The sequence below is a fragment of the Adiantum capillus-veneris genome, chromosome 4 (genome assembly GCF_014529385.1).
Source record: "Adiantum capillus-veneris isolate H3 chromosome 4, ASM1452938v2, whole genome shotgun sequence".
Lineage (NCBI taxonomy): Eukaryota > Viridiplantae > Streptophyta > Polypodiopsida > Polypodiales > Pteridaceae > Adiantum > Adiantum capillus-veneris.
Window position 1 is genome coordinate 170,014,091 of NC_140934.1, and position 25,705 is coordinate 170,039,795.

A 25,705-nucleotide genomic window follows, 5' to 3' on the forward strand; every position below is an offset into this window, starting at 1 on the left:
TTTAGGTGGGGCTGTCTTAGGACAAGCCTTCTTAATGTGACCCTTGACGTGACATTGATAGCATCTACCTTCCTTAGCATAAATCACTTGTTCTTCAGCCATTATGTATCCTCCTATAAATTCCTTGTGCGGCTTTTTTATCCGAGGTTAGCTTAGGTTTTGCAAATGCTTTAGCTTTACCCTTAGATTCATTTTGAGAGTTCTTTCCAATGGATTAGAGGAAGATGGGCTAGAAGAGTTACCATTCTTACCGTTCTTACCATTCTGCGGGTTCTGAGAAGTCTGAGAGATTCCTTGAGAAGTCTTGTTCTCCTTAGGCTTTCCCTTATTGTGCTTCATCTCCTGTGCAAGAGCAATTGCTACCGCCTTATTGAGATTGATTGGATAAGTACCTCAACATCAAACTTGATATACTCGTCCAATCCATAAAGGAATGCCACTTTGCGCTCTGCATCCGATTTGCGTAATTGAGTGTCGAGCTGCAAAACACGATTAGAGAAAGACATAACTTGCGCACCATTTTTCTTGAGACCGCGCCAATCGTCCTTCAATCGTGCGAGGTACTGGGGTGGCATAAACCACGCCTTAAGCTTGTCTTGGAAATCAGTCCTATTGAAAGAAAGCGGCACGCCGTCCCCGGCTTCCTCTAGGTGCGCGGTCAACTGTGCCTCTTGCCATGCGTGGTACCAATTAATAGCATCACCGGCAAGGTACATAGCTGCCGTCAAAGCCTTGCTATTTCCTGCCTTCTTAGTTGTCGCAAAATAAGCATTAAATTGATGCAACCAAGAATGAATAATAGTAGCATCCATCTTACCATCATACTTACTGAAAGTCAACTTCTCGGTGACTGGGGTTGTTGGAGTCCGAATCTTGGCTTGCGCCACTTGATGAACTACCAACATCTTTGGTTGGCTCGGACTTCGAGGTGAGAACCTGTCGGACCAACTATTGCATGCGTAGTTCTCTCTGTGCCTCACGCTCTGCCTGTCTTTCTTCGGCCGCCAAGCGCACTTGCTCACGCTCACGCTCCATGGCTTCTTGTCGTGCTGCTTTTCTTTCGTTTCATTCCTCGACCGCCAAGCGCACTTCGCGATCCAAGGTTTCCTGTCTGATTTGGCGTTCATGCTCCTCGGCTTTTTGTCGATCTGCTTTTCTTTCTTTTCGTTCCTCGACCGCCAAGCGTGCTTCGCGGTCTAAGGTTTCCTGTTTGTTTTGGCGTTCACGCTCCACGGCAACGCGATTCGCTTCTTGTTGTTGTGCCATCATGTCCATCATCGACTTGACCAAAGCCTCCATAGGAGTCGGTGCAATCCGTGGCGTAGGTGGGGAAGGGGAGGGTCATAAAAACCTCCTGGTGAGGAAAATTCTTCTTCGCCACTGCCATGCTCATCACCTCCATGCGAAGTATCCATTCCGCTTCAGGTAATGACCATACATTGAAGTCGTGGGTTCTTAAGTTCACGAGGAACTTGGGTTCTTGTGGGTCTTGGTTCTTGAGTTCTTGAGGTTCTTGAGGGTCTTGAGGTTCTTGAGGTTGATCTTTAGCTTGTAATCTGTGTTAGAGAAGGATCTTCTCTTCACCTGAGCTCTTCTCTTTTCCGTGGGCCCCCTTGGCGGCCTTGCGCTCACACCAAGGTTGTTTTTTCCCACCTCACGTCGATTGGCCGGCCGCTAAGTGCACGGTCCGCTCTCAATGAGTAAAAAGAGAACCAGGGGAGGCTGGACAAGCCCTTCTTTCTTGGGTTTCTTGTCACTCTTCAAAAACACGATTAGAAATCGACACGCCCAAGTGGACTTGGGTTACGTGCGACGACAACAAGCAAAAAAATTATGTCGTTCTTTCCTTGAGTGATACAGAACACTGTCAAAGCTTTGATACCAATGTAAGGTGCAACGGAAGTAAATGTTGAACTTTGCTCAAGATGAGTGCTCCGAATTGTGCTCAAGGTTCCTTTTTACTTACGGAAGGGAGAGCCTTCCGTTCCTTTAATGAGAGAGTGCAAGTGATCACAAACAAAGTGGATAAACACTGTGAATAAGGGTGCTGAGACCGAGAGATAGAGAGAGAAGAATACGACACCAGACAAGTTGTCAAACCCTCCTCCAAGGACCCCTCTCTCGATGGCGAGAGAGGTCTATGCTATTGATTGCACAAATCTGGTACAAGATACTGATGCAAGTCATGAGGCTATGATGCAATGTGTGTCTAGGTTGGAGACGACGTACGGCTGAAAATGCTCCTCTCAAGCTGTTCTTTATCTGCTGCAATCGCTGGATCTATCTGCTGAATTGCTGCTAGAAACAGTGAGTTCTGTTCCTTTTAAAATGTCGAGTTCTGCTGCTGCAAAACGCTGCTCTTGCTGGTTCAAAAACGCTGCCTTTGCTGGTCTAAAAACGCTGGATTTGCTGAATCAAAAACGTTGGATTTGCAGCATCAAAAACGCTGGATTTGCTGCATCAAAACGCTGATCTGCTGGCTAAGAAAATGCTGAAGTGCTGTCCTTGGAAAATGCTGAAGTGCTGGGCTTCAAACGCTGATCTGAGGGGTTCTTGGCGATGTAGTGGCTGCAGAAAAAATGTTGGCTTGCTTGGTGAAAAACGCCAAGGGTTCTTGCTTGAGAGAGAGAGAGAGGAGAGAGAGAGATGCCTGCTGCAAATTACTTGCATGTGCACTTCTTCCTCTTCTGCCAGATTGCACTAGCGCTAGGTTTTCTTTTATATTGCCTTGGCTCATTTTCCCTACCTAGTTCCCAACAAAAATCACTTAAAAATAATAAGTGAAAATGGCTAAAATAGGGAAAATAGGTTCTGTGCACTGGAAAATGCTCCTGATGGATTCTGATGGTAATGTTGATGATCATGCTGCGTCCAACCAAAGGATATGCATCTACTCTAAGTGCCTGGGCATGAACGGTTTGCGAACAGACTCACAAAAGTGCCAATACATTTCCTAAGCTAGGCTAACTGAACCCTTGTTATGAAGTAGCTTATCCACATGCACATAGGGTTAGATGTGCACGTGACAGCTTCATACTTATCTAAACTTCAAACTTTCGCATCTTCTCTTCATCAGAAACTTTCATAAAGGGAGTAATTTTAAGGAGGACTGCCCAAAATTTGTCAACATAGTCAGATACAACTTCATGCTCCCTTTGGGAGAGCCAATCCTATTCTTTCTTCACATCATCGGCGAAGTCGCGAGGAAGGAATTGAGCATAAAACTCCTTTTTGAACTCTTCCCACTCTTTGGGTTAGCGTTTCTCCAGAATTTTGATAAGCCACTCAAAACGGCCCGTGGAGGGGTAGGCTTTTGCTTTCACCGGAAATTCTTTACTTTAGACACACACACAGAGAACGTGCAAAGGAAACCTGCGACGGGAATTAACACTTAAGCACACACGGCTCGGAAGCTAGAATGCTCTGAGCAGACGCCGACAACCTATAGGACCCAAAATTGGTGCCCCTTTCGGTATTTCTTTATACTTTGAGAGGGTAAATTACAAAGTAGAGTACTGGGAATCCTTTACCAGTATCCCGCTAGATACCACCTGTTTTAGCCAAATTTCGGCAGCATAGCAACCCCAAAACTTGCGCGAAACCAATTCCCCTGCTGGAACTCACTTCCACTGGCATAAACCCTCTGATTCCTGCCCAAAAACAGTAAATTCAGCACGCTGTATTTATTGGTTTTTGCCCTATTTTCAGCCCCAAACAGTCCCCTAACTGTTCTCTGCCAGTGGGGCACTATTCCCAATGGTTCTGACGTCCGTATGGCTGAAAAACAGTCAATTTACAGCGCACGCCGCATACACAGCGCTGAAAACGCACCTGTACCGTGAGGTTATGACGCTCACCGGTGTCTGCTTTGGAGTAGCAATTAGCTACCCCTATTCCTGCTCAAGGAAGCTCTTGCCTCAGCACAAAAGCATGAAACCACAGCGCTGTACATCAGTCAAATGAAGAGCCCTCTTGTGGGGCATCACATAACTGCACGTAGGGGGGAGAGAGAGCAGTGTATAGTGTGCAAGGCATCACTCCTAGCACCACACTGTACATAGAGTGGAAAGAAAGCACTCCATAGCTCTTAACCTGTGACAAATTCCAAAAAGAGGCCTCTCCCAGCTTAAAATTTAGCGCCCATTTTTCTGAATGAGGCAAGTACACAGGAAAGTGCCACTTGGCACATTTACAAGCATTTGCCCGTTTCGGGATTGCCGCCTAAAAATCTCCCGACTGGTTGTCCAGTTGACTTCGCGGCAGAGTTGTAAAGTGTTCCCCTTGTCATACCGAAGGTAACACGCGAACACATTCACGGCCAAAAATTGCAGTTCCCTAATTTTTACGAGATGCTTCCGTTGGGCTCCCACTGGTCGTCTGACCATCTATCCTCATTGGGACCGCATCCAAAAGTGCAACGTGGCCCAACTATCGGATACTTTCTGCTGGTGATCCCACCTTGACTTTATGCCTTTATTGAGTTCACTTCCTAGTATCCACCAACTTGCTAAGTGCGACAGGGGAACCTACATGACCTTGCACTGAGCCTAGACATCCTCTTACTATACGAATTCCAATGCCGACCAACTTCCCGTCTACGGGTGAAACTACCATTCACATTGGCCATACAATGTCCGAGCATTTGCAACTTCAAAAAGAGGGTCTCAAAAATAAAACAAGAATCATTGGAAAGTGAAACCGGCCCGTGGGGCAACAAGCGTTGGCTTTCACCCGAAATTCTTTACTTTAGACACACACAAAGTACTTTGCAAAGGTAACCTGTAACGGGGAATAACACCTATGCAGTGCTTTCTTTCCCTCTCATGTACAGTGTGGTGCTAGGAGTGATGCCGTGCACACTACACATTGCTCTCTCTCTCCCCTATGTGCAATTATGTGATGCCCCACAAGAGGGCTCTTCATTTGATTGATGTACAGCTATGTGGTTTCATGCTTTTGTGCTAAGGCAAGAGCCTCCTTGAGCAGGAACAGGGATAGCTAACTACTACTCCAAAGCAGGCACTTGTGAGGGTCATAACCTCATCTTACAGGTGCGTTTTCAACGCTGTGTATGCGCTAAATTGACTGTTTTTCAACCATATGGACGCCAGAACCATTGGGAATTGTGCCCCACTGGCAAAGGACAGTTAGGGGACTGTTTGGGGCTGAAAACAGGGCAAAACCAGTAAATACAACGTGCTGAATTTACTATTTTTGGACAGGAATCAGAGGGTTTGTGCCAGTGGAAGACAGTTCCAGCAAGGGAATTGGTTTCGCGCAAGTTTTGGGGCTGTCATGTTGCCGAAATATGGCCAAAACACGTGGTATCTAGCTCGATACAAATAAAGGATTCCCAGGACTCTTCTTTGTAATTTACCCTCCTAAAGAATAAAGAAATACCGAAAGGGGCGCCAGTTTTGGGGCCTACACGTTGTGGACATCTGCTCGGAGCATTCTAACTTCCGAGCCGTGTGTGTGCTTAAGTGTTAATTCCCGTCGCAGGTTCCTTTTGCGAAGTACTTTCTCCCTCTCTGTGTGTCTAAAGTAAAGTAAAGAATTTCACGTGAAAGCCAAAGCCTACCGCCCCACGGACCGGTTTCATGGTTCCATTGTCGAGACATCAATCACTTTTTCCTTAAAGAGTGAGCCTCGATAAAGAGACAGAGTGCAAGAATGCGGGATTACACTATGGCCGACAAGGGGAAGGGCATTATGGAAGAGGGTTCCTCTTCAAAGGACAGGCAGGAGATCCCTATGGTTTTCGAGATTGGCGAGAGCTCACGGCCACGTCAGTCTGTACCTCCTGTCAATGTGAATGTCCCTCCAGTAGTACAGGGCTTTATGACTGGGCAACTTGAGGATGTCTAGGCTCAGTTCAAGGTCATGTATGTCCCCTCGTCGCACTTAGCAAGTTGGTGGATACTAGGAAGTGAACTCAATAAAGGCACAAAGCCAAGGTGGGAACACCAACAGAAAGTATCCGAGAGTTGGGCCACATTGCACTTTTGGATGCGGTTCCAATGAGGATAGATGGTCAGAAGACCAGCGGGAGCCCAACGGAAGCATCTCCTAAAAATTAGGGAACTGCTATTTTGGGCCGTGAAATGTGTTCGTGTCATTACCTTCGGTATGACCAGGGGAACATTTTATTACTCTGCTATAAAGTCAACTCATGCACCAGTTGAGAGATTTTTAAGCAGGAAGCCCAATGTGGGAAATTGCATACATAAGTGCCAAGTGGCACTTTTTGGCCAATTTACCAAGTCTGGGAGAAGAGAACTCGTAACTGACTCTTTGGAGCAGTTTTGGAGGCTGATAACTGTGATTTTCAGCCATTTTCTCTCCATTTTTGAGCTTCCCATGACTTTATCTAGGACCAAGGAGCTCATTTTCAGCATTGGAAGGCATCAGATGCGTGTTTACAGGGCTGTTTTGCTGCGTTTTCAGCGATACGCAGGTTTTGGCAGCCATGGAAATCTTCCCCTTTTGCATCTATTTGTTCACACAAGCATTACAGGTCGAGGGCAGAAGAGGGGGCACTCGATTTATGCTGGGGGGGGGATACTTCATTGAGAACCTGTCCCAGGTTAAGAGCTATGGAGTGCTTTCTTTCCCTCTCATGTCAGTGTGGTGCTAGGAGTGATGCCCTGCACACTACACACTGCTCTCTCTCTCCCCTATGTGCAGTTATGTGATGCCCCACAAGAGGGCTCTTCATTTAACTGATGTACAGCTGTGTGGTTTCATGCTTTTGTGCTGAAGCAAGAGACTCCTTCAACAAGAACAAGGGTAGCTAACTACTACTCCAAAGCAGGCACTTGTGAGGGTCATAACCTCACCTTACAGGTGCGTTTTCAGCGCTGTGTATGCGCTGTAAATTGACTGTTTTTCAACCATATGGACGCCAGAACCATTGGGAATCGTGCCCCACTAGCAGAGGACAGTTAGGAGACTGTTTGGGGCTGAAAACAAGGCAAAAACCAGTAAATACAGCGTGCTGAATTTACTGTTTTTGGGCAGGAATCAGAGGGTTTATGCTAATGGAAGAGAGTTCCAGCAGGGGAATTGGTTTTGCGCAAGTTTTGGGACTATTATGCTGCCGAAATTTGGCCAAAACAGGTGGTATCTAGCTCGATACAGATAAAGGATTCCCAGGACTCTTCTTTGTAATTTACCCTCCTAAAGAATAAAGAAATACCAAAAGGGGCGCCAATTTTGGGGCCTACAGGTTGTCGGCGTCTGCTCGGAGCATTCTAGCTTCCGAGCCGTGTGTGTGCTTAAGTGTTAATTCCCGTCGTACGTTCCTTTTGCAAAGTACTCTCTCCCTCTCTGTGTGTGTCTAAAGTAAAGTAAAGAATTTCGGGTGAAAGCCAAAGCCTACCGCCCTACGGGCCGGTTTCAAAAAGAAATCAACAACCAAGGTTAGCAATTGCCACGTCCTCGTGACATAGTTAACAGTTGCCATGTCCTTGTGACATACCCCCCTCTTGAAACCGCAAACGTCCTCGATTGCATACCATAAATACACGCCACTGATAATCTTGTGTTGTTAGCACTCTTTATCATCGCATGTATCCGCAACAAAGGTCGTAACACATAGATACAAATGACTTAATGAGACCTTCATACTTTTGTCATTTCCATCTATTACATTGAATTCATATGTACATTTGATGTGCTAGCTCTATCATTATCCCTCCTTTGCACACGTTGGGTTGGGGCATAAGTAGGCTGTAACCCAAAGACCTCAAGGTAAAGCTACAATACATTTGGTGACTCTGACAGTTCATGCTCTTCCATCCAATTTCCATCCATAGGGGGATAGTTCTTGAACTTCACCACATAGCATCTTGCAACCTGTCCCTTAACTTTTTACATGTGCAAGAGGCTCTTGCCTCTGGAAACGAGCATAAATCCACAACACTGTAGCGTACCACCCACAACCAAGTAAGCTCAAATTTCAAGATGATTTACCAATGCTGCGTCAAAGAATCCAAGTAATCGCCTCAGAGAATCAGCGAGCGCAGACCCACATCACTCCTGCAGGAGATCTAGTGGCCAATCTACCACCGTGAGACCTCTCCCTATCTCATCTTCGTTCATACTTGCAAACCCTAAAAACGCAGCAGAAAATCAGCCCTAATTTGATCACTTTTTGGCAGGGCGAACATGCGGAATTTCCTGTTTGTCCTATGAAGAGGAACCCTCTTCCATAATGCCCTGACATTTGTCGGCCATAGTATAATCTCGCGTTCCTATACTCTGTGTCTTTACCCAAAACAACCGAGGCTCACTTCTTGAGGAAAAGGTGATTGATATCCCGGTAATGAAACCTTGAAACCGGCCCGTGGGGCGGTAAGCTTTGGCTTTCACCCGAAATTCTTTACTTTAGACACACACAGAGAGAACGTGCAAAGGAAACCTGTGACAGGAATTAACACTAAGCACACACGGCTCGGAAGCTAGAATGCTCCGAGCAAACGCCGACAACCTGTAGGCCCCAAAATTGGCGCCCCTTTCGGTATTTCTTTATACTTTTGAGAGGGTAATTTACAAAGTAGAGTCCTCGGAATCCTTTACCTATATCTTGCTAGATACCACCTGTTTTGGCCAAATTTCGGCAACACAACAACCCCAAAACTTGCGCAAAACCAACTCCCTTGCTGGTACTCACTTCCACTGGCATAAACCCTCTGATTCCTGCCCAAAAACAGTAAATTCAGCACGCTGTATTTACTGGTTTTTGCCCTGTTTTCAGCCCCAAACAGTCCCCTAACTATCCTCTGCCAGTGGGGCACTATTCCCAATGGTTCTAGTGTCCGTATGGCTGAAAAACAGTCAATTCACAGCGCATACACAACGCTGAAAACGCACCTGTACGGTGAGGTTATGACCTTCATCGGTGTCTGCTTTGGAGTAGCAATTAGCTACCCCTGTTAAAAGCATCAAACCACACAGTTGTACATCAGTCAAATGAAGAGCCCTCTTGTGGGGCATCACATAACTGCACATAGAGGAGAGAGAGAGCAGAGTGTAGTGTGCAAGGCATCACTTCTAGCACCACACTGTACATAGAGTGGAAAAAAGCAACTCCATAGCTCTTAACCTGTGACAAACTGGAAAAAGAGGCCTCTCCCAGCTTAAAATTCAGCGCCCATTTTTCTGAATGAGGCAAGTACACAGGAAAGTGCCACTTGGCACATTTACAAGCATTTGCCCGTTTCGAGGTTGCCGCCTAAAAATCTCCCGATTGGTTGTCCAGTCGACTTCGCGGCAGAGTTGTAAAGTGTTCCCCTTGTCATACCGAAGGTAATGACGCGAACACATTTCACGACTCAAAATAGCAGTTTCCTAAATTTTAGGAGATACTTCTGTTGGGCTCCCACTGGTCATCTGACCATCTATCCTCGTTGGGACCGCATCCAAAAGTGCAATGTGGACCAACTCTCGAATACTTTCTGTTGGTGATCCCACCTTGACTTTATGCCTTTATTGAGTTCACTTCCTAGTATCCACCAACTTGCTAAGTGGGTGGGGGGGACCTATATGACCTTGCAGTGAGCCTAGACATCCTCTTACTATACGAATTCCAATGCCGACAAACTTCCCGTCTGCTCGTGAAACTACCGTTCACATTGGCCATACAATGTCCGAGCATTTGCAACTTCAAAAAGAGGGTCTCAAAAATAAAACAAGAATCATTGGAAAGAAACCAACAACTAAGGTTAGCAATTGCCACGTCCTCGTGACATAGTCAATAGTTGCCACGTCCTCGTGACAGCCACCAGTTGCTAGCCGTATCTTTCAAATACATGCTTACATGGCGTAGTTTTGAGCGCTCTGAGAATTACCTTCTACAAAGGCCACCTCAAATTGTCGAATAAAAGCGAGAGCCTTCGTATCAATCCTCTTTCCATCATAACATTCGAATTTAACATCTTTATCTCCCGGCTTCTTCTTCTTCTTCTTCTTCTTCTTGTGGTGTCGGGACTACTACTTGGAGATGGATTTGGAATCCTTGTCCACCGGAATTCTATGCCGACTCTACTATAATCCTTGTCTTGTTTTTCTGCTTTTGGTGGTTGATCTACAGCCTCGTCTGGGGGCAACTCAAGTTCCTTATCTTTGCTTTCCCTTTTTCAAGGGTCTTAAGCACTTCCTGCACTTCTGGCTAAGCAAGAGCGGCTTGCAATTCTGCCATTTGTTGCCTAAGCCACTCAAGCTCTTCTGCTTGTCTTGCCATGACGGGTATTTTTTTTTCTGCCACCTCCTTAAGAAAGGAAATGAGAGGGCCTTTCTCTGATACCACCGTCACAAAAACAGAAGCGTGAACTTTAACTTTAAAATTAATGTAACTTTTTTATATGAGATTCCACACAAAAAAAGAAAACATGACTTAGAAGACAGACACCGCACTAGGGAGTAGAAGATGGGCTGGTCCCCCTTGAAAAAAAAATTCTTATTACTTCTGAACAATTACAAGCACATATACCCGAAACAGCATATGTTGTTCGTACCCCAAGTACTATTCTAATGCATAAGAATGCATTGAAATTCGTAAGCCTATTGGCTGAAATTTTTCATACCTATGGCCATGAACGGCTAAGTCTGCTTCGTACGGAGAATTTCTACGTGGGAATGGCTTCTTCCGGTATCTGCTCACGTAGGGGATGTCCACACGAGTTCCCCTTGGCGGAATTCTACTTCTGGAACGCGTCAAAGTGCTGAAATTTTCATGGGCAGCCGGTGCTACCCTTGTCTGAGTGCGACCTTTTCCCGCAAGGACAAACACAAGCTCCTATGGCTGCACTCTACCTTCGTTGTAGGCTTCACAGCCTCTGCACGGCCTACTCGGATCCCAGAGTAAGGAAATTGTGAGAAAGAGAAAACGGGCTGAACTGAGAGCGGAAAGAGGACAGGCTCTACGTGGGTGGAAATTGCTACCAAGCGCCGCAAACTGGTAGCGCTACCTCTTATATATGCTTGCGCATGCTAATTCCTCACCAGATGGCGCCAGAGAGAGAGAAATGAAATGAAATGAAATGTTATATTAACGTCTTCAAAAGGCCAAAGTGACCTATGAGACCAGAAAGTTACAATGCGGTGTATCTGATACAAAGTTAGATTAACAAAATAAATTAAACTAGGATGACAAAATATAAATACTGCGGAATCCTAAACTAAGCTGATAGGTGTGAAAGGTGAAAGGCGAGAGAGAGAGAGAGAGAGAGAGAGAGAGAGAGAGAGAGAGAGAGAGAGAGAGAGAGAGAGAGAGTGCACTATGTCACAAACTGCTGACGTGTCGAGTCAGTGAAGAGCAACAGAAGGTGAGAGAGAGAAAGAGACAATGGCACGAGAGAGAGAGAGAGAGAGAGAGAGAGAGAGAGAGAGAGAGAGACATGACATGAGATAGATGGTGGAAAGACTGGCAGCCCAATAACTCCAAATGGCTACATGGTGTGAGAATACGATGAGAAAGAGGGTTCCCCCCCTCCTATATATAGGAGAGTAGGGGCTGGTCGGGCAATAATCCTCAACATAGCCCAATGACCTAAAAATATCACCCTCCAATATAAATGGGGGAATATGTGATCAAAACACGTCCAAAGTGGGAAATGTGTTGAACAATCCTAAGTGTGCGTGAGATCCCTATCCAGGAGGTGTACGGGTGGCCAACCCACAACCAAGGGCCAGTGCACGTGAGTGGTGAGGAGCCTGTAGACAGTGTGCGAAGCATCTGGAGATGAATGAAAATCTAACAAGAGAGAGAGAGAGAGAGAGTGTCACAAACTGCTGACGTGTCAAGTCAGTGAAGAGCAGAGTCAACCTTCAAATCATGCCCGAGGGGCCTAAACCCTAAGAAGAACAAGCAACATTAGAAGAAGTCCTACCAACTTATGGGACCCCGTCCGATGGGGCCCAAGAGACAAAGGATTAAAATAAAGCACGACCCACCAACACACAGCACCGAATTTTCCGTTACTTGCTGACGTACCAAACCTGTACGGATTTCCATGTTTCACGCTGACAGTGCTCACGTGGCAGATTTCCGCAAAACACACTAACAGTGCTGACGTGGCAGTTATACGGATTTCCACAAATCGCGCTGGCAGATTTTGGCGATTTTTGGACCAGTTGCTTTTGAGTTTAAAGCTTTTCACTGTAACTGCTTTTCAGGCCAAGGGCCTTTAAATATGAGGTTACGACTCATTCTCTGGCATGATTCCTGGAGAAGGTGCAAAGTTTGGAGTACCGGCTTGTACTGCGAAAGAAACACCGAAAGGGGCGCCAAGGTTTGGGGCCAATACTCTCTGGGGTGGAATTCCGCCACTCCGTGTCGCGTGTCGTCTCTCTCTCTCAGTTCAGTTGTTATTGAAGTACTAAAAGTCTGTTCAGTCTGTTCTTTTCTATTGACACATGGTGCCCATCTTGTGACAGTGGTATCAAAGCTTGCCACCGAAACCATGGACGACTATAACCAAAGGTTTCTCGACATGTACCTTCCGGTGTCCTTCTTTAAGTTCATTTCCTTGGAGGACCAATGCGAGCGCTACACCATTGGACTACCATCACCATTGCAAGAATATATTCTCTCCAAGCAAGTCTCTACCATGCAAGAGCTTATGGACCATGCCATGGTCGGCTACAAGCTCATGATGTAAGGTGCAACGGAAGTGTATGTTTAACTTTGCTCAAGATGAGTGCTCCGAACAGTGCTCAAGGGTTCCTTTTACTTACGGAAGGGAGAGCCTTCCGTTCCTTTAGTGAGAGAGTGCAATGGACACAAACAAGTGAACGACACTGTGAATGAAGGTGCATGAGACTGAGAGATAAATACGACACCAGAATGTTGTCAGACCCTCCTCCGAAGGCCCCACTCTCTATGGCGAGAGCGGTCTACTTATGATTGCACAAATCTCTACAATGCTTGGACTTGCCGACGATGTTGACGACGATGAGGACGACGACGAGACGAGCTGAAATCTGAAAGTGCTAATGGCTGAAATCTGCAAATCTTTATCTGCTGAATTCTGACTCTATGTCGGTGACGATGTCAATGGCGACGATGCAACGACAACGCGCTGAAAACGCAGATGCTGAAATCTGCGTTTTCCGGGCTGAAACTGCGAACTTAGCGGGATATGACCGTGCGGCAAGGGTCTGCTGCGGGAAGGTGAGATTTGCGAGGTTCAAGGGTTCTACTGCGGGTACTAACTGTTGAAAACTGAAAACGCTGATGCTTGTGGGGATTCCGTCGCGAAGATCTACAAAAATGCTAAAGTGTCTTGCAGCGGAGAATCTGCTAACGCTGGGGCTTCTGCTTGGTCTGCTGTCGCCAGGAATCTACAAGATCAAAAACGCTAGCTGATCTGGTCCAAAAACGCTAGCCTTCTGCTTTGATGCAAAAACGCTAGGGCATATTGGGGGTTCTGCTGAGAAGTTGCCTGTTGAGCTCCTGCTCCTCTCTTGCTGCCTCTTCTGTCAAGAAGTGCTGGCTCTCGTTTGCTTATATATTTCATTAGCAAAATTGCCCTACCTAGTTCCCAACAAAAGTCACTTAATAAATAAGTGAAAATGTCAAAAAATAGTAAAAATAGGTTTTAATGCACTGGAGAATTCCCCTGATGGATTCTCATGGGAATGCTGATGATCATGTTGTGTGCAACCGGAGGATATGTATCTAATCTAAGTGTCTGGGCATGCACGGTATGCGAACAGACTCACAAAAGTCCTAGATCACTTTTTATTCTAGACTGACTTGACTGAACTCAACCTTGGTCATGTTGTAGCTTGTCCACAGACACATAGGGTTGGATGTGTCACGTGACATCCCCTCCTTTTCAAAGCAAGGTACTGGTACCGAACTATATGGCGTCGAGAGAGATCGCCAACAGCATCCGCAATCCTGGAAAGGACTCTTCGCTGGCCCACTCTGATGTGTGGATCGTGCGATACTTGAACTTCATAAAGGTCTGCAACGCTTGCTTCTTTGGGCCGCACCGAAAGCATCACAAAAGTTTTTGTAGCTCCTTCAATGCTTCAACTTTGTCTATGGACGTAGGTCCATCTTCTTCAAGAATCTCCAAGGTTGAAAATTCATGAAACCACTTCCAACACAAAAACATGAACATACCTATTCCATGTAAAGTGACTGGAAAAACTCTTGTCGTTTCTAAAGACTGTGCATGCAATGTAGATGAACAAAGAGACGGAGTGCCAACCCGTTCACTACACACACGCAAACAATGAGATCGAATCTTGTCGTACTGATCTAAATCAATCAACTGTGGCAAAACACAATGGAAATGCCCATGCTTGGTGCTCATACTTTCATGTGCTCTTTCTACAACTGTGTCGTGCCAAGGGAGAGACATGGAATGTGTAACAGACTTGGACACTCCAAGTCAAGAATCAACCGCGACAGCACCAAATAACCACTTCAAAACAATTCACAGATCACAATAGCTTTGCACTGGCCCGGCGGAGTTCCGTGCCTAGAGATATTGGCCCCAGAGACTGGCTCCCCTTTCGGTATTTCTTTTTGTATTAATCAATCATCAAAGTACAAGAGAGCGGTTAGGGTTTCACTCTCAGACTCTACGTCCAGATGCTCTGAGAAGTGAGGCCCTCACCACTAATTTAAATGTTACAAGGGATGCCCAAAAGCAAAGCCCCAAAAGCTTTTAAAATCAAAAGCATCACTTCTCTCTCTCTCTTAGAGAGTCTTTTCTCTTTTTTTTATTAAAAAAAAAAAGCAAAAGCAAAATTCGCGTCGCTCATCATTTTCCAAAAAAAAAATAATAATAATAATCCACCTCCGCGATTTCTGGAATTTAGGGTTTTTGGCAAAATTTAGGGTTTGCAGGAATTTTAGGGTTTCTGGCAAAAATTAGGGTTTTTGCTGTCCGCCACGTCATCACTTTGTGACAGAATGTGACTTCCTTGAATGCATACTTTTCAGCTTTTCATGAACAAACTGCATACACTTGTGCTCATTCATGAGTGAAACGTGCTCAACGTACAATATGTCATGCCGAGGAAAAGGGATCACATAAAGACGCTGACTAAAATATAGGAAACAATCACGAATGAAACACTTGAACAATGCGTGCTGACAAATCATTCGAACACATGGTACTTCATGTAAGGGTTCTTTGGACCTAGGCTCGAGAGCCAAGATCGGTTCTTGATGTTTGATCGAATCTGCCTAGGGGGGTGTTGTGGACCTCGACTCGAAAGCCAAGATCGATTCTTCGTGATCGATCGAATCTGCAACGAGGTTAGCTTCGCTAGAAAAAGCATCAACGAAACCATCATCCTAGTGAACAATCACGTCTCGATCATACAAATCATCATGCTTGTGAGAAATCACATCGTGGTCATCATGCAAATCATCATGCTTGTCATTGTCAGCCAAATCATCATGCTCATCATTATCATTCAAATCATCATGCTTATCATCATGCAAATCCTGTGTAGCATGCTTTGGAGAAGACGAGACCGAGAGAGTCTCCTTCTCTTGAATCCGTTCAATCTTCGCCTACACATTAGAAATGAGAGATGGAGAATGAACAACCTGCTCTCCACGAATGACAATGGGAGAGTCACTTTCGACATTGAGAGTGAACGTATTTTTCGCCCAATCAATGAGAGGGTTATGCTCACGAAACCATCGAATGCCCAAAATCATATCACATCCTGAGAGAGGAGAGACAAAAAATTTTCTACGGAAAGCAGCTTGTTGAACTGTAAACAACACATCAAGGCACTCTTTCGTGATGAGAGAGTCCATACCGGGAGCAAAGCCAGAGACCTCGAGAGGAGATTTCTGACTAACCTCTAGGCGGGCTCTCTCAACAAGAGGGACTAATCACATCATGCATACTGCCTGGGTCAAACAATATGACAAAACGCTGCCCAGTCATATGACCATAACATTTAATGAGAGACTTATCAATGGGAGGGTCATGAGCAACTTGGGACAGACTCGTGTTCTCATTTATTGCATTGACAGAGGAAGTGGGTTATGTGGATTCCTTAGATTCATTAGAGTCAAGCTTAGAACGTGTTCTTTTTATGTGACCCTTAATGTGACAATGAAAACAACGACCTTCCTTAGAATAAGTGCTTTGCTCTTCCGACGTGATGTATCCTCCTAGAATTCCTTGTGCTACCTTTTCATATGGAGTGAGCTTAGGTTTAGCAAGTGTGTTAGCTTTACCCTTAGGTTCACTTTGAGAGTTCTTCTCTGAGAGACTATTGGAAGATTGGTTAGAAGAGTTACCGTTCTTACCATTCTTACCGTTCTAAGGGTTCTGAGAAGTCTGAGAGGTATTTATGGAAGTCTTGTTTTCCTTAGGCTTTCCCTTGTTGTTCTTCATCTCCTGTGCGAGAGCAATCGCTACCGCCTTGTTGAGATCGATTGGATCGAGCACGTCGACATCATACTTGATATACTCGTCCAATCCATAAAGGAATGCCTCCTTGAGCTCCGCATCCGATTTGCGTAATTGAGTATCGAGCTGCAAAACACGATTAGAGAAAGACATAACTGGCATATCATTTTGCTTGAGACCGCGCCAATCGTGCTAGGTACTGTGGTGGCATAAACTGCGCCTTGAGCTTGTCTTGGAAATCAGCCCAATTGAAGGAAAGGGGCGTGAATTCATCGGCTTCCTCTAGGTGCGCGGGCTAACTGTGCCTCTTGCCATGCGTGGGTACCAATTGATGGCATCACCGGCAAGGTACATAGCTGCCGTTAAAACCTTGCTATTTCCTGTCTTCTTAGTTGTCGCAAAATAAGCATTAAATTGATGCAACCAAGAATGAATGATCGTAGCATCCATCTTACCATCATACTTACTGAACTGGATCTTCTCTGTGGCTGGGTTGTTGGAGTCCGAATCTCGGCTTCCGCCACTTGATGAACTACCAACATCTTTGGCTGGCTCGGACTTCGAAGCGAGGACCTGTCGAACCAATTCTTGTGTGCGTAGGTCTCTCTGAACCTCACGATCGGCCTCCAAGGCCGCTCGTCTTTCTTCGACTGCCTCCTGTCTTTGTGCTTTTCTTTCTTTTCGTGCATCTTGTTGTTGTGCCATCATTTCCATCATCGACTTTACCAAAGCCTCCATAGGATTTGGTGCAATCCCTAGCGTAAATAGCGAAGGGGGAGGGTCAGGAAAACCTCCAAGGTGAGGAAATTCTTCTTCACTACTTTCATGCCCATCACCTCTATGCGAAGTATCCATTCCGCTTCAGGTGATGACCATACACTGTGATCTTTGGTTCTTAAGTTCACGAGGAACTTGGGTTCTTGCGGGTCTTCGATTCTTGAGGTTCTTGAGGTTCTTGATGGTCTTGAGGTTCTTGCGGTTCTTCTTTCGCTTGCAATCTGTGTTAGAGAAGGATCTTCTCTTCACCCAAGTTCTGCTCTTTTCCGCGGGCGCACCCCTTGGCGGCCTTGCGCTCACACCAAGGTTGTTTTTTCCCACCTCACGTCGATTGGCCGGCCACTAAGTGCACAGTCCGCTCTTGATGAGTGAAAAGAGGCACAAGGGGAGGCTGGACAAGCCCTTCTTTCTTGGGTTTCCTGTCACTCTTCAAAAACACGATTAGGATCGACACGCCCAAGAGGACTTGGGTTACGTGCGACGTCAACAAGCAAAAAAAATTATGTGGTTCTTGTGGTTCTTTCCTTGAGTGATACAGAACACTGCCAAAGCTCATGTAAGGTGCAGCGGAAGTGAATGTTGAACTTTGCTCAAGATGAGTGCTCTGAATTGTGCTCAAGGGTTCCTTTTACTTACGGAAGGGAGAGCCTTCCGTTCCTTTAGTGAGAGAGTGCAATGGACACAAACAAAGTGAACGACACTGTCAATGAAGGTGCATGAGACTGAGAGATAGAGAGAGAAGAGAATACGACACCAGAATGTGTCAAACCCTCCTCCGAAGGCCCCACTCTCTATGGTGAGAACGGTCTACTTATGATTGCACAAATCTCTACAATGCTTGAACTTGCCGACGATGAGGACGACAACGAGACGGGCTGAAATCTGAAAGTGCTAATGGCTGAAATCTGCAAATCTTTATCTGCTGAATTCTGACTGTAGGTCGGTGACGATGTCGATGGCGACGATGCGACGACGACGCGCTGAAAACGCAGATGCTGAAATCTACATTTTCCGGACTGAAACTGCGAACTTTGCGGGATCTAACCGTGCAGCGAGGATCTGCTACGGGAAGGTGAGATCTGCGAGGTTCAGGGGTTCTACTGCGGGTACTGACTGCTGAAAACTGAAAACGCTGATGCTTGTGGGGATTCCATCGCGAAGATCTGCAAAAATGTCGAAGCGTCTTGCAGCGGAGAATCTGCTAACGCTCGGGCTTCTGCTTGGTCTGCTGTCGCCAGGAATCTGCAAGATCAAAAACATTGGCTGATCTGGTCCAAAAACGCTAGCCTTCTGCTGTGATGCAAAAACGCTAGGGCATATTGGGGGTTCTGCTGAGAAGTTGCCTGTTGAGCGAGTGCTCCTGCTCCTGCTGCCTCTTCTGTCAGAAAGTGCTAGCTCTGGTTTGCTTATATATTTCATTAGCAAAATTGCCCTGCCTAGTTCTTGACAAAAGTCACTTAATAAATAAGTAAAAAATTGTCAAAAATAGGGAAAATAGGTTTTAATGCACTGGAGAATTCCCCCGATGGATTCTTATGGGAATGCTGATGATCATGCTATGTGCAACCGGAGGATATGCATCTAATCTAAGTGTCTGGGCATGCACGGTCTGCGAACAGACTCACAAAAGTGCCAGATCACTTCCTATTCTAGACTGACTTGACTGAACTCAACCCTGGTCATGTTGTAGCTTGTCCACGGACACATAGGGTTGGATGTGTCACATGACACATGAAGGGAAAGTTGGAGTTTACCACAGAACAAACTCCGGCCACTAACCAAAACTCCCGGCAACAACAAACAAATTCTCCGGAATCCAGTGAAAATCAACCTCAACGGCCTTGTCTGACACACCGTCAACGAGACGCCTTGTTACAAGAAGGCTGATGCTTCGAATGTTTCCAAACAGGACATACGTCAATACATGTCCTGAGCGAGCCTCGACGTCCTCAGTGCAACCTTCTGCCCCCACGTCAGACAGATCCCCGGGGCCACCTGTGGCCAAGAGGGCTAGACCTGCTATTAGACTAGTACCCAATATTTATGGTATACACCTCAAGAGTTTTAATGAATTATGCAGAGCTTATGGAAAAGTCAACGGCTTGAAGCCCTTATTTTCTTTGACTCCGGAGCTATGGAGAACTTCATCCATCCAGAATTCTTGAAGCAGATGCACTTTGATTATGATGCAGAGGGTGGAGAAATTAAAGTTAAGCTAGCCACGAGGCAAACTCAAATAGTGGTAACGCTCATTGGTGCTCTTCCAGTGACTATACAAGATTATCATGGAAAAGCCGATTTCCACATTATGAAATTGGGCAATTGCGACGTTCTCTTGGGCATGCCCTGGCACGACAAGAATGATGCAATTCTCCAAGTTCGGAACCGAACCATCACCGTGATGCAGAAGGGCAAGCCAGTTGTCCTCAAAGTTCGGTTGTCCGAACAAAGCCCTGGATGACCTCTCTAGTTGTTTTCTAGTTAGATACTTCTGAAATTGTTCGAGAAAGTATTGTTTGAAATTTGTTTGAAATGGATGCTATCTGTTTTAAACCTGTCTTGGTGCCGATTTGAATTGTTTGACTCTGGTTTTAAATACCAATTTCAATGATTGGTGATTTTACTTCCGGGTGGAGAAGTGAGAAATACTGTTTTGGTATTGTTTGAACCTCCAAACGATGCAGGCCGATGCCAAGGGAACGTTTCATTGTATGTTTGAAAACCTCGGAAGATGTAGGCCGATGTCTGGGGAACGTTTTGTTGTATGCTAGAAAACCTCCGAACGACGCAGGCCGATGCCTGGGGAGCAGGAGCGTTTAGTTGTATGCTTGAACCTCCAAGCGACGCAGACTGCGGTCTGGGGAGCGTTCGGTTGTACAGTCCTCTGAGCTCATGGCCCGGACCTTTTTAGGTAATTTGCGGGGCAGCTTCATACCGTAGACCATTTGTCTTGGGGGAGTGCTCAGCGGCGGCGTTTGTTGTGTCTTGTAACATGCATATGTAAGAATTTGTGTTGCATTGTGACGTACCAACTACTGAATATTCCTAACTGGATGAGATTGCCTGGGTATGTAATTTTAGTGCATCAAGACACCCGTGGAAGATCAGTGCGGTCTGGGTATGATGGCTAATTTTACTACGCCAGCATCTCAAGAGTTATGAACTGGACGAAAGGAGAAGCCAACTCCTTGATCAAAAGAGCCGTAAGGAGAAGCCAACTACTTAACAAACAAAATAGCAAACTAATTGTCCCTCGGAATGACCCTCGGAAATTTTTTTAAGCTAACTTGAGTTGTTTTGCAGATATGCTGTAATCACAGCGGATTACTCTCTTTCAGGAAGGGGAGATGTCACAAACCGCTGACGTGTCAAGTCAGTGAAGAGAAGAGCCAACCTTCAGATCATGGCCGAGGGGCCTAAACCCTAAGAAGAACAAGCAACAACAGAAGAAGAAGTCCTACGAACTTATGGGACCCCGTCCGATGCGACCCAAGAGACAAAGGATTCAAATAAAGCACGACCCACCAACACACAGCACCAATTTTCCGTTAATTGCTGACGTGGCAGAATTGTATGGATTTTCGTGTTTCACGCTGACAGTGCTCACGTGGCAAATTTCCGCAAAACGCACTGATAGTGCTAACGTGGCAGTTGTACAGATTTCCGCAAATCGCGCTAGTAGATTGTGGCGCTTTTTGGACCACTTGCTTTTGAGCTTGAAGCTTTTCATTGTAACTGCTTTTCAGGCCAAGAGCCTTTAAATATGAGGTTAGGGCTCATTCTCTAGCATGCTTCCTGGAGAAGGTGCAGAGTCTGGAGTACCGGCTTGTACTGTGTTGATGCAATATAAAGAAATATCGAAAGCGACGCCAAGGTTTGGGGCCAGTACTCTCTGGGGTGGAATTCCACCACTCTGTGTTGTGTGTCGTCTCTCTCTCTCAGTTCATTTGTTATTGAAGTGCTAAAAGTCTGTTCAGTCTGTTCTTTTCTATTGGCACATGGTGTCCGTCTTGTGACACACACACACACAGAGAGAGAGAGAGAGAGAGAGAGAGAGAGAGCTGCTCGCAACTGGCCAACACTGGAGACTTCCTAAAACTTACACTGTGTGATGAGTTTTAAGTCCTATTTTAATGTTTAAATCGTCGAGTGCCAGAACTCGCTTGGCCTGGAGTGTTGATAATGCGGATGACATTGGTATGCTCCTTCCAATACAGGTTGCATGACTTAGGTGTGAGAGAGAGAGAGAGAGAATTACCCGCGCAGAGCTCTCTACAACCTACTATTTCTCTACAGTCTAGAGCCTACACCTAGTGTTCAAACGTCTACAAATTGAGGCCTAAAAACTGCTCGCCCAGTTGAAGCGAAACTCTCAGCCATGCAAAAAGGTCGGACAAATTTTTTATTAAAAAAACAGCACCGTACGGATCGTTCCGTACGGTGCAGATCCGTACAGAACGTGCGTATGATACGGATACATTCCATACGTACGTGTTGAAACTACCTTACTACTAACGTGGCAAGCTGTATGGATTTCCAGCTTTTGTGCTGGCAGATTTTGGGTCAAATGCTTTTGGACCATAAGCTTTTGGAGTTTCCCAGCAAAGTCACTTATTAAATAATAAGTGAAAAATGGATAAGTAGGGAAAATGGGTTCTGTGCACTGTAAAATGCTCATGATGGGTACTGACTGTCATGCTGATGATCATGCTGTGTGCAACCAGAGGATATGCAACTACTCTAAGTGTCTGGACATGCACGGCCTACGCACAGGCTCACAAAGGTGCCAGAACACTTCCTAAGCTGACCTGAACCCTGGACCTAAAGTAGCTTGTCCACATGCACATAGGGTTAGATGTGCACGTGACAGTTGAAATACTGAAAACAGAGAAAATTCAGCATACAGCTCCAAGCAATCATCGCATTGCCGGCGTCGTCTTCGTCAACCATTCATAAACCGGTGTAGACGGTTGTCCAGACCCCAAAGACTAGATCCGATGCCGATCTCCGCCTTAGAGTCTCCTCCTAACATAGATGAAACCCTTGTAGCCAATCTCCGAAACCCAATACGCAGTCCAAGTCCACCAACTCCACTAAAGAAAAAGGAAGATGAGATCCCGCCATTGCAGGTGTGAGGTTGAGAAGAAGAGCATCCGTTGAAGAAATCCAATTCACCTCCAATCAGCCCCTCCTCTAACTCCACACCGTACACCAAGTATCGACAAGCCTATGCTCTAAAACCATGTCTAAGCAGCAAAATATGTGAATATAAGGGCATGCAAGAGAGACACAGAGAGAAAGAAAGACTATAGTTATGTCCTTTTGAGGCCAAAACCGACCTACAAAAAAAATCAAGTACATCTAATGGCCATATTCCACTTGGTGTATCCTGCCAGAAAGGCACAAAAAGAGAGACACAGAGAGAAAGAAAGACTATATTTATGTCCTTTTGAGGCCAAAACCGACCTACAGAAAAAATCAAGTACATCTAGTGGCCATATTCCACTTGGTGTATCCTGCCAGAAAGGCACAAAAGGAGAAATATAACTAGCGTTTGAAAAACATCTTATGACTAATAAGATTACAACAAAATAACCATATTTTAAAGTACTGGGAGGAATGACTCTATGTAGATGATGCACTCAGTGGTGGTGTTTTGAAGTTTCTTATAACTGCTGCTTTTTCTCCTCTGTATTAAAACCCTAGCTACCGGCGGACTCCCCATAAGTCACCCACCCCAAAAAGGGAATATGAAGAATCCCTGCCCCAAAACCAGGTGCCCAACCAAATAGGATCGAAATAAGTCCTACCCGACACCATCTAGGAGAATACCCAAGGCCCCACCAAAAGAGACAAGCCTCACAAAGGCCAGGCACAGCTAAACGAAGTCCTCACTCCCTAGATCTAGACATAAAACCAGGGCCTCAAAAACTCTTAACAAAAGGAATTTTTTGCATCAAGTGTTCTTGGCCTCATAATAATTCAATGCCTTGATCCGACTTTCCCATACAGCGTGGTTTAGTTTCTCAGTATGCTTGGTCCATACACTCAAAACCAGGTTTGAGCAAATCACAATGCAGTTCTCACTTTCAGACATAATAGTAAAACTCTTTCTAAATGGACAGCCAAATCCTTCCAACAATTTACAAGCCCACACTACCACAAATAGCTAATGGGTGAAGCTCAACTAACTCCCATACATTTTAAACATGCACCTCCATATTTCACTTCCTTAAGAGATGCAACATGGACTGCTTTGAGCCACTCCAAGACCCCCCTACCCCAGCTGAAACGCGAAACAAAAACCTTTAGTACATGCAGGTATCAATGTCTCCCTCCGAGTGTGAATCTCTCAATGATCTACGGGACAAGTTTTTTTGTCTCAAGAAGCTCCTAGAAATACCTTTTTCGACTCTTATCCTGTAAACTTTATAATCCGAGAAAAAAACTTTATGAATGGTCCTCATGCATCCGTCACAGTCGCTGGTCGGCTGCTTCTGCAACCAGTGACTGGCTACAACCCGGAGACACCGGCGGAATCTGAGCCTTAACATTCTGCCTGCTGACGTATAAGCAACGCACATCATTCCGTATTCTGCCTACTGACTTGGCACCCTCCCAACGACCGTGACGGCCGGGAATGGGCATTGGTCGACCCATTCTGCAGCAGGCTCCCAGCTACCGCCGGTCGCCTGACCTGCAGAATGCGCCTCCCAATGTCCATTCCCTACACCTTAATCTTTCTTTACATGCTCTACATTCTCCACTAGTGAGAACTTGGAAGAGATGCAGCCTGTCCTTGGCGTTCTTATCTAAACTAATGGCAGAATCTCTTTTCAAAATTAAAAAAAATTGCAGCTCTCCCATCGGTACAACTACGAACAGAGAGAGAGAGAGAGACAGAGAGGAGAGAGAGACAACCCACTGAACCGTTTTGAGAGAAGAGGCTGGGCACCATATTGAAAGCTGAGCAAGACCATATAGATCCATGCGCGCGAAGAAAGGCCAGATTGAGAGTGCTTCCTTGCTGCTTGCCGCTGCCCAGTAGTTGCCAATTGCTCGGACAGCACCATGACTACCGGGAATCTGCGACCAACAGTTCAAATTAAGAGAAACATTTTGGTAATTCTACCTACGTACCGACGGGCTCGTAGCCAGCCAAGGTAACTGCCATGATTACTTAGTGTGGAAGGGTCAGAGTACTAGAGTGCATCGTTAGCTGCTGCGTTCGTATAGAATTAAGATTAAGTAAAATATCAAAAACTATATATGCCATTTTAGCGCTTCTCAAATGAGAAAAAAATTTGTTTATTTGATGCTGTTAATTTGTCTAAGATATTTATTAAATGGGAGGAGAGAATTCAAAATGGAGGGAAGAGAGAGAGAGAGAGAGAGAGTTCATCAAAGGTTGTTTGATTTTTTATCCGAGAGGAAATGAAGCACGGAGAGAGATTTCATCAAAGCATGTTAGATTTTTTTACCTGAGTGTGTTTGGGATACCGATTGTCGTGGTTCAGAGGCGTTCTTTGCAAAAATGGGATACCAATCGTAGTGCTTCAAAAGGATACCTCGCAAAAAACCACAATGAGGGTTAGAATTTTGTCAAGCTCAACGTTCGTGACCATACAAGATGTCAATGTTATTAATTGTTTGTTGTTCCATTTTTATGTTTCAAAAAAAAAACATGCAAGTCTCCTTACATGGGGAGTTTGCACAATCCTCCCCAATTTTTATAATATGGGAACGTGCCATTCCCACGGCAGCGTGCAATTTTCAGTGCATAACTGCATTCTTAGTGTCAAAAATCAAAAAATGATAATGCTTACTCGTCGTGGGATTGAATGTCTCTCGTTGATGCACTTCCTTGCATCAATGATGTTGGGCATCCTGCGAAGAGCCACGTGCCTTCAAGATGCATGCATAGGTGATTGCATCTGGAGAGAGGCCCTCGCTTCGCATCGTTGAAAACAAATTAGAGCTTTCTGGCCCTACCCCCGTGGGACAAATCTTATAATTAATGCATTCCAAGAGTCCACACTCTAGATCACAGGAAGCATGATAATTTTTTGCAATAGCCCGTGACTAGTAATCTCATCATTAATTGTCTCACCCATGTCAACGTCTTTCATAAGACTACACACCTTCAATGTGTAAGCATAAGTGATTGCATTGGGACAATTGGAAAGAGGCCTTCTCATGCTTTTAATGTGAGTATGCTTGATGTCTTTCACGAGTATTGCTTCTTCCCTAGAGTTGTTAGTGGATTTGTTGCCTTTCTGTGGACATTGTAAGTGCACCACATTTGCCATACATATAAAGAAAAGCCCTGCTAAGAACAACTTGTTTCTGAACAGCTTGTGACTGACTAGCACTCTCATCATAAATTCTCTCACCCATGTCAGCATATTACGAAGTCTTTCAAGGTGCTAGCATAGGTGCTTGCTTACATAGATGATTGCATTGGAGAAAGGCCTTCTACTTGCATATGCTTAGAACAGCCTTGACGAGCTTCCTTGCCAACATCCTGCATC

The 25,705-nt window shown here is 45.4% G+C and overlaps 1 protein-coding gene across 5 annotated transcripts in view; it reads right to left on the reverse strand.

Annotated features, from left to right (window-relative positions):
* LOC147460347 (Nucleotide-sugar transporter family protein) overlaps window positions 1–24,427 on the reverse strand; it is a 122,955-nt gene extending 98,528 nt beyond the window's left edge. For 2 of the 5 annotated variants that reach the window (XM_086511425.1, XM_086511421.1), the window contains exon 1: window positions 24,096–24,348. In XM_086511425.1, coding sequence (XP_086367551.1) covers window positions 24,096–24,247 — 152 coding nt within the window. In that variant the 5' untranslated portion in view covers window positions 24,248–24,348. The other 3 variants (XM_086511424.1, XM_086511422.1, XM_086511423.1) reach the window with 3 other exon arrangements.
* Between the last annotated feature and the right edge of the window lie 1,278 nt (window positions 24,428–25,705).